Source organism: Sinocyclocheilus anshuiensis, unplaced genomic scaffold, assembly GCF_001515605.1.
Source record: "Sinocyclocheilus anshuiensis isolate Anshui unplaced genomic scaffold, SAMN03320099.WGS_v1.1 scaffold785, whole genome shotgun sequence".
Taxonomy (NCBI): domain Eukaryota; kingdom Metazoa; phylum Chordata; class Actinopteri; order Cypriniformes; family Cyprinidae; genus Sinocyclocheilus; species Sinocyclocheilus anshuiensis.
Window position 1 is genome coordinate 576508 of NW_015536502.1, and position 9427 is coordinate 585934.

At 37.8% G+C, this 9427-nt stretch overlaps 2 protein-coding genes across 4 annotated transcripts in view; both read right to left on the reverse strand.

The window, feature by feature from the left end:
* LOC107690210 (nucleolar GTP-binding protein 1-like) overlaps nucleotides 1-2334 on the reverse strand; it is a 13632-nt gene extending 11298 nt beyond the window's left edge. The window contains exons 1-2 of the mRNA XM_016488472.1: nucleotides 2213-2334; nucleotides 1388-1558 (exon numbers count right to left, since the gene is read on the reverse strand). Of these exons, the coding sequence (XP_016343958.1) occupies nucleotides 1388-1558; nucleotides 2213-2329 (288 nt within the window). The 5' untranslated portion in view covers nucleotides 2330-2334. The remainder of the gene's footprint in view (nucleotides 1-1387; nucleotides 1559-2212) is intronic.
* A 2476-nt stretch (nucleotides 2335-4810) lies between these two features.
* The window catches only part of slco5a1a (solute carrier organic anion transporter family member 5A1a), a 14626-nt gene continuing 10009 nt past the window's right edge, over nucleotides 4811-9427 (reverse strand). For 2 of the 3 annotated variants that reach the window (XM_016488488.1, XM_016488477.1), the window contains 3 exons: nucleotides 7716-7951; nucleotides 7573-7637; nucleotides 4811-6395 (listed from right to left, as the gene is read on the reverse strand). In XM_016488488.1, coding sequence (XP_016343974.1) covers nucleotides 5944-6395; nucleotides 7573-7637; nucleotides 7716-7951 — 753 coding nt within the window. In that variant the 3' untranslated portion in view covers nucleotides 4811-5943. The remainder of the gene's footprint in view (nucleotides 6396-7572; nucleotides 7638-7715; nucleotides 7952-9427) is intronic. The other variant, XM_016488483.1, reaches the window with a different exon arrangement.

Genomic DNA, 9427 nt, shown 5'->3' on the forward strand with positions numbered 1-9427 from the left:
CCTTTAAACCTAGCCAAAAAGCCATATGTGTTGACTGTGAAACACAGTAGACTTTAATAATATGCATTTATGGTGTAATTACTACATTTTCGTGTCAATCCATGTTCATATTTACTGCAAACAATGCGCTGTTACTTTAATTCAGCGCTCGCAGCGCAGCAATAGACTCCGTGTGGAAACGATCTCTGCTCTGCTGCAGATGCACCGCTCCTGGAACGCACTGCCGGAGCGCAACTGTGTACAGTGTGAACGCTCTGATCCGTTAACATGAGCGCGGAAAAAAAGCACTGAAAAAAAGCACTGCAAACGGAGTAATGTGAACCTGGCGTTATGCGTGTGCGCTGCGAGTGTGTATGAGCGCACGGTCTCCAGGAGAGCGCGCGAGCGCTGAATGGTTAAACACTGAATTCCTGTGTCAACTGTGCAGCTCGCTTATAGACAGACAGATTTTGAGAGAGAGAGAGCACGCGCGCGGTGAATCACTCACGCTGTTTGTGAAATTACGTCTCACAAAAGGTTTTCAAATTACTTTATACGTTATTTAATGAAGAAATACGAAGGTGAGTACCTCACCTTCAGCATTATAATTATTTCACCAGCGCCAGACAGAGACTGAGACGGTGCCGCTTCATGTCATGCCAAACCTCTCACGGCAGGGTCATCAGCTTGAGATCAGTTTTTTGAGATCGGCCTTTTTAGAGACCGCCGATCAATCATCCCAAAGCGATTATCGTCCGATAGTGATCGGTAGCCGATCAATCGGAGCACCCCAAGTTTACAGGATCAAAGGAAGCAAAGTTTCCTTACTTTAGCAAAGGAAAACCAGTCTCCTCTTGGCTTATATCGAAATCCTCTGACATTCTTCTTTACAAATCCTCGTTTTGTACTAATTCTTGACCGTTGTTTTGTTTTGATCTCTCCGCTGCGTTTCCACGTGCGTCACTTCTGAGCGGCGCATGTGCAAAGCCGACCTCATACGTCATCCGCCCGGAGCTGCTTCTGTTTACAACAGTGAGCGCAAGCTAGATTCAAGTTATTATTACGTTTTGAATATGGATATTTTTCTTACAAAAACGCATCGATTCGCTACAGAAGGCCTTTGTTCACCCCCCGGAGCCGTGTGAGACACTATTTTATGGATGGGCGATTTTTATTTAAGTTCTTTTGGACTGAAGCAATGCAACATAAACAGCTTGAAAGATCAAAGATAATTTTTAATATAACTCCGACTGGATTCGTCTGAAAGAAGAAAGTCATATACACCTAGGATGCCTCGGGGGTGAGTAAAACAGCCTAATTTTCATTTTTGGGTGAACTAACCCTTTAAGAAGTTTCAACACACATAACCTTTGTCCTATGCGTGTTGTGAAGTTAGTGTGATACTTACATCCAGTTTGGGAAAGTCGGTGAGGATCTGTGACAGTCGATCATGGTAGTTCTGCTGGGTGAATTTGATTTTGCGCATATAGAAATGTCTTATTCGGTGGATCTGGTAGTGTTTGTGTATAACAGTGGGAGTTTTTCGCTGGGTTTTGGATAAAGTCAGATCTATGAAATCCTGCAGGAAGAAAATCACAGATAAATAAATTTATGTTTGATATTTTTTAATAATAAAAAAACTTCCAAGTTACCATACTGATAAACACCAGGGTTCCCAGATTTGGGGAGAAAATTACTTTCCATTACTTTATTATGATTATTCCAGCATTAATGATTACTTTTATATAAGATTTATATAATAAACATAATATTAAATGATTTTATAAAGGTTGCACTGATAAAAATCAATTTTAGACAGTGAAGTGCAACTAGAAAAACGTATATTCTCTGAATTTCCACTGTATCTGCATTTTCCATGAATGGAAAGGAAATTATGAAAAAATTATTAAATTTCAAGGTTTTCCATGATCATGAGATCCTGGAACAATGATATAAAATTAATCAATTAATCAACAGATCTTAATCCCTCTTCAGGTGTTTTAAGCCCATTAATACTCATTCTTCATTTTAACATATGATGCCAGTAAAAACATGTTGAATGTTAAGTGAATAAATACAATTACAACACATGAAAAGTTAAATGGCTCAACACCGCGCGCACGTGTGTACAACACAAGCAACATACTTTCAATGTCCGTTATTAACACCAATAATACTTTCTATAACATTTAACCCCGCATATGCGAGTAAAAACACGGTGTCATTTTCCTACCTTAGCGGTGGGAACCACCATAATCTTTTTAAAGTTGTACAGAGCCATGATTGCGGCGCACGCGACTCCTCTACAGAGCACACGGAAGGGCCGAAACACGTAGCGGACGCGTGTCATGAAAAGCAACACACGTGGTCCCGCGCTGACGAGTTCACAGCGTCACCTAGCGGAGGGAGGAGCCACACAGACCACTGGAACTGCAGAACCAAGTCGCACTCATTTTAAAGATAACACAAGTGCAGTTTTTGGGTAAAAAATTTTACAAAAAGAAGTTCGTTAGGAATGCAATTACAAAACTTAAAAATAGATGTTCTGGTTGTCGAACTATTCAAACCAGGGTTCCCACTCTTTCGTGAACACCAGATTCAAGGACTTTCAAGGACCTTTTCAAGCACCATTTATTTTATATCAAGCACCTATCAAATTCACACCCCAGCATGTAGTGTCATGAAAGACCTTACATTACTTAACATTTCACTTACACTTAACATTTACATTAAACATTTCAGAGTAATAATGTTTTGAATGTGTAGGTTTCATAAATTTAGACCGTTTTCAGCAGTCGTGTTCAAAGGAATTTAATGAAATCCATTGAAGTCAGTACTGGTAATATTCAAATTAAATTTCTAAAATATTGATAAAATATGCATCAAACTGATTTTTGCTGTAGTTCTTGTACAAGATTTAAATTTGAATTAATTTCTAAATTTTTAAATTAATAAAAAGTGGTGAAATGTTGAAATAACATGGTAAAACCTGTTAACAAAAAATTTGCACATTCACTCAAAAGAGACGTTACTCATTAATAAATAAACAAGTCAAAATAATTTTGTAAATTAGGCATCATTTTCATCTATGTCAAATTTAAAAATGTATGTTTATAAGCTTTTAAAAATTTATATTTAAAACAATATAATAAGAAGTAGAATAAGACAAATAAGTTACCGATAATATGAAATTAGTATTAATAAATTAATTTGTACTACAGAGGTGGCACAGAAGAACACAAACGTGGCTTGTAGGTACATTTTCAGACATTTAATGAGGCTCAGAGGTGGCATGAGTGCAATTAAATTCATACATTCATGTGGAGATTAATGTTTTAGATATAACATTTTGAATACAGAAATATGAAATGATTTAAATAACTGAAATTATACGCTAAAAATGAAACTAAATCCACCAGCAGGTGGCGGTAAGTCACTGATTTTATCACTGAATCATTCATTCAATTGATTCGTTTGAACAGCTGATTCATTCAGGAATTAAATCTTTATGAATGGGTAATCATGAATCACTGACTCACTAGATTCGTTCAAAACGCACTTTAATTCATGAATGAAACTCGACTGTGTTTGCTTTTAGAGATGTGCAGCGGCTCAGCTGTTACTATATTTGGAACTATTTTCGTTGATGCAATATATACAATAAGACAACAAGAATGTTTGCGGGAGCGTGACACACACGTTGCGGGAGTGGGCGGTAATGGTCAGAAATTCAGGGGGAGCGGGCTTAAGAAAACTGTCCCGCTCAGATCTCTAGTCTGCGCGTCAACAAACACGTTTTTTTTTCGCACTCCCCCATCTCCACCCCCAATCATTAGTGCCACTTGTTCAGAACATATAGGACAATTTTTTAAATAGCGCCATAAACAAAATTTATTTCAAATTTAATTCAAGCACTTTCAAGGACCTATGTTTGTTTTCAAGTACTTTCCAGGCCTTGAATCCATATGTCTGAAATTCAAGTACTTTCAAGAAGCGTGGGAACCCTGTCAAACATGTTATAAAGTGATTTCAGAGAAATGTTGCATGAGAAACCAGATATTTCCAGATTCTGGACATGACACTAAACAAATACTAATATTTTAAATGACATTAATTGCACGTTTGGTTCTATAGGATGGCCCTGGTTTCAGTGCCAAGCATTCAAGTCAGGTCACCTTTATTCAAAGGGCAATGATAATTTTGCAACCTTTGGTTTACCAGCCTGCCCGAAACAGTCCAAGACGGTTATATTCAACGATGACATCAAATGAATGCACTTCTGTTATATTCAGCATAGACCTGTTAAAACAACAACATTCTAAATCACACAAAATCACAGCACACAATGAAAATCATTTTATTTAGGCATTTTATTGACACAAATCATTTATTTGTACAAGTAAACCAAAACAATTAATAAAGAATTCTACAGGTTTGCCTCTGATTAGCCAAACCTTCAAGTAACTTCAAATAAATAATTGTATCAACGTGTCTTCTGTTCACAAACAGAGCAGAGTAACATAGGAAGGGTCGGGGAAAAAGTGGGAGAGGCAAATGAAACACTGTTTCCTCAGCAGTAGTTCAGTACACGTGTGTATTCTGCTCTGTTTCTACTGAAATCCTGCAGCGATCAGGAATGAAGCAGATTTCTGCTCAGAGCTGGTGTTAATAGTCGTCAATTGCGTTACCATCAACACCACTAATACTGGCTCAATTTCAGCGCAAACAGAACACCATCTACAGGGACGTGAGAGCATGTTTTCAGGAGTATACATGATGTGTGTGAACATGAGATGACTTGTCTCCTATATATGTGTTGTTTTTGTGCGCATGTTATTTACTAAGATGACTGCTTACGATCAAGACCAACAGAAGGAAACATTTCAAATACTGATATGATGCACAAAGGTCAGAAGTTATGAAAAAAAGACACAGAAAGCTTAGATGTGTGCAATGCACCAACTGTTGTAAAACAGTTCAGGAGGAGTCAGTGCCGCAGGAGGAGCTTACATTGTGGGTGTGTCTTTTAGGGGAGGAGTTTGAAGGGGCCACAGCTTATGTAGAGTAAATAATGTGGGAGGACGCTATAATATTAGGTGTGGTAAATATTAGGTGTGTTTGGTGTGAGCCGTTTTAAAGTTTGGGAGGGACTATTATGATTCAGGAGCGGTCAGTACTGTGGGAGGAGCTTGCAGTCTGGGTGTGGCCAAAAGAGTTGGTAGGGAGGTTGTTTAAGGGAGGGGTGTAAAGTTTGGGAGGGGCCAATGTGATAAAGGTGTGTTTGACCTGAAGCGGCGCTGCGCAGATCAATCGGTGAATGACATCAAAGTACCATGAGAGTGATTTGAAAGCATACGTAGATGTCTGCTCTCTATAGCTCTCGTGGTACTTTGATGTCATACACCGATCAATCTGCGCAGTGCTGCTTCAAGTCAAACACACCTAAGGTCAGTACTGTGGGAGGAGTTTACAGTCTGGGTGTGGAAAAAATGGCTGGTAAGGAGGTTGTTTAGGGGAGGAGCTAATGTGATTCAGGAGGAGTCAGTGTGATGGGAGGAGTTTGCATAGTAAAGTTTGCAGTCTCTTTCCCTTCACTGTTGAAAAATGAATGGCTGTACAGGAGAAGCAAGAGTATGTGCACAACTAACACTATACTGTAGGTAACTAGATGAGATGACCATGTTATATGTGTTCGAGTATGTCTGCATTTGTATGTCATGAGGTATTCGTCCTGCTGAGGTATTGTGTCAAAAAAGTTTTATTACTAATCAGTGCTTTACACAAATCCTATGATAATGTGTCTTTGAAGTGTGTGTGTGTGTTTAAAAAAAAAAAAAGGCACCAGCAATGGCTATAAGCGGTGTGGTACGTTTCCATTTACATAATCGGCCCTCATAATTGTATGATGTTTGCATGCATGTGTATGAGCAAGTATGTGTGTGTGTGTGTGCATGGCTGCAATCCTCACACCGCCACTTTTTCAAGTGACCGTATGGGTGGAGTTATTGCTTTCAGGCCATTGCCAGGGCAACTGTTACCACGGCTGAGGGCGTGTCCAGTTGGCATGGCAGCATGGGAGTGTTCAGGCAGGCGTGGCAGGAAGACAGGACAGGAGCGTGTGCGGGCGTGGCCTTTGTGACCTCCTGTGTGACAGATGAGGTGGCTCACCGTGTCCAGAGGGGAAAGCGTGTGTGTGTGTGTGTGTGTCTGCTCCTCGCACTGCTTTAGCGAATACCAGGTAAGGAAAATGAACAGGAAGCCCAGGAACTTCAAGCTCGCCGCCAGCCCAAAGTAAACAAAGCGGAGGGAAGTGACATCGTACTCCCAGCAGGACCCATGGAAACCACAATCCTGCTGCCACAGCATACAGGTGGTGTCAATCACAGCTCCAAAATAGATAGGAGTGGGGATGTAGGCTGAAGAGACAGAAAGAAAAAGAAAATATATAAAAAATTTTTGAATATTCATTCATTTAGCAATCCACTGATTAAAACGCTGTGGTAGCTGACAGTAGGGCGGGGTGAAAAAAATTTAGCCTTTCAAATAATATTTATGTCTTGATTTTTACATATACTACTGTTCAAAAGTTTGGGCTCTGTAAGTTTTTTTTTTTTTAGTTTTTTTTTTAAAGAAATTAATACTTTTATTCAGCAAGGACACATTAAATTGATCAAAATTGTGAATAATGACATTTATAATGTTACAAAAGAGTTATATTTTAAATAAATGCTGCTCTTTTTAACTTTCTATTCACCAACAAAATCCTAGAAAAAAATGTTTCTACAAAAATATTAAGCAGAACAACTGTTGGTAATGATAAAAAATTTTTCTTGAGCACCCAAATCAGTAAATTAGAAAGATTTGTGAAGGAAAATTCGGTCTTGCCATCACAGAAATATATTACAATTTAAAATATATTACAATAGTGAAGCTATTTTAAACTGTGATAGTATTTCAAAATATTACTGTTTTGCTGTATTTTTGATCAAATAAATGCAGCCTTGTTGAGCATAAGAGACATTAAAGATCTTACCGACACCAAACTTTTCAGTATCATTGTACTTGCTCTAAAATGGCTTTAAAAAGGCTTCATTTTGGTTAGAGGAAGCCATTTTGACCAAACAGCCATTGAAGACAAATACGTCATTAACATTTTGATATATGAAAATGCCACTGTGAGATTTCACTGAACACTATTGAGTGAAGGTGCATATGAATCATTCATCAGAAAATCATTAAATCTGACAATAACTGAATCAGACAGTTTGAACTGATTCACGGAAATTAAACTTCCTTCAAACTCCAAAAGCCATTTTTACTAATGAAGGTTAATTCATAGATGCTATTATAACATCTTGGTCTTAATATTCTTCTAAGTCGTGAGCCAAAAAGTCTACTGATATGGTCTTCGGGAAATGGAAAGGCCAAATAAAAAGAGCATTAAAATCAAGCTTAATTCTTAAAGCTTAATATTGTCAGCAAAACTATCCTGAACATATGATGAATATTATTCAATATTCAATTTGTCCAGCTTTAGTGGACAGTCAAAAAAAAAAAAAAAAGATAAATTCAATTAAATCTGTCCAATACTACCAAGAGTCCTGAGAAGAACAAACTGCATTCCCAGAGCAAACGGCCTGTCCTCTTCCTCCACTGACCTGCTCAGGAAATAATCGGGATGAGCAAAACAAAGAGGCAAAAAGAGATGATAGCTGAGTACATGGAGAGAGGCAGACCTGAGCGTAACGATGATGACGGACGGCTGACCACAGGCGGTTATGAGAGTGACGATGAAGAGAAAGATGAGGAACGTGATGAGGGTTCCACATGTGCGCTCACACTTTCCTGCAAGTGCGTAACCGTTCTCGTTCAGGTACGTCTTCACAATCACCACCTGCAGCTCGTGGTTTCCTCCCGACGGAGTGATCACCTGTCTGCTCTGAACGCATGCGCAGTCCGAATAGTTTCTGATCTGAGAAGGAGAAATACATACGTTACGATACACATGAAAAATGTCAACTATACTGACAGACACAAAGTCTCGACAACAATTTTTTTCATATAAATATTTAGGCTACCATCAAAGTGGGGTCTGGGATCCACGACTCAAAGCCAGGTGTCTGAAAATTAATTTAGGACCTTTGATGTTCGCAATAAGGAAAATGTGTACTGAATTGCGGAATTTAGTCATAAAAATTGTATGTACTGTATTATGCGTTATGCTGTATAACGTGGAATGTCATGGAATTTGGCAAATCTTGGATGAATAAAATGGCACTTTGTTTGCCTAAAAATAAAAGGAATTGTTCAAACTACCACTTTTGATAATGAACTTGCATTAAATCATAAATTCAGAAAAATTAAAACAAACAGAATAAAAAAAAAAAAAATCAAAACATTTGATAGGGCCCTAAGATTTAAAAAATATAAATTAATTATTAAGTTGTATGAATTACATCGTTTAGGCATGATTTTTAATTATTAAAATTGATTTAAACCTTTAAAATTGAACCCAGAAAAATTAAAACCAAAAACGCTGAATTTGGGGTGTATCATTCGATCATTCGTTTTTTGATTTAATATTGAAAGTAGAAAAATTAGAAAATGGCTCCTTTTTCGTTTTTTGTTTTTTTTTCCAAAAAACGAAAAACGAGAATTCAGCTTAAATTTTCGTTTTTCGTTCATGGGTGGAAAAATGAATAAACAGCTTGAATATTCGATTTCTACATGTGGGCGGGAAATTAAACGCCTCTTTCTGCTGATTGGTCAGCCGAAGATCAAACCGTGCCATCATCAGTTCTTCTGCAGTATCACACAGCAGAATAATAGTCCTCCACTGCTGCAGTTGTACAGATTAATAACCCATTTTATCAATTTCATATTTTTCTCATCAAACAGACTAATGAATAGCTCGACACAACTCGTACCGGGGCAGAGTCTAGACAGGTATTTCTTCTTTGTAGACCAGCGGTTCTTAAAGTGATAGGGGTTCCGCAAAATAATTTGCTATAGCCTAAAGTATTTCCAGACTGTAAAGTCGCTTTTTTGTATCATGATACATAGGCCTACTGTGCCTATTTATTCCAAAGTGACTTATATGATGCATTTAACATCAAATAATCTAAATGAAGCCTTTTAAAAGACAAGTATTCCCTGTGGGTCATGTTTGTGGCATGCGCCAGAAAGATGTTCAAGGAGACCGAGACGCGCTAAAGCAGCGCATTCTGTTGTTCTCTTTATTTTTCAAAGGCATGACATTTTGTAGTTATTTTGAACGTAACGTTACACAATTACAAGTATACATTTTACCATACGACTATAAATGACAGAGTATTAAGTTATTATTTCCCCTCGATGGGAAAAAAAATCCAAGTGAACGTCAATCAGTACGCAATATTAATTTAAACTGCTTTAAATATGACTGCTGCTTATTTCCTGTGCACTTCAA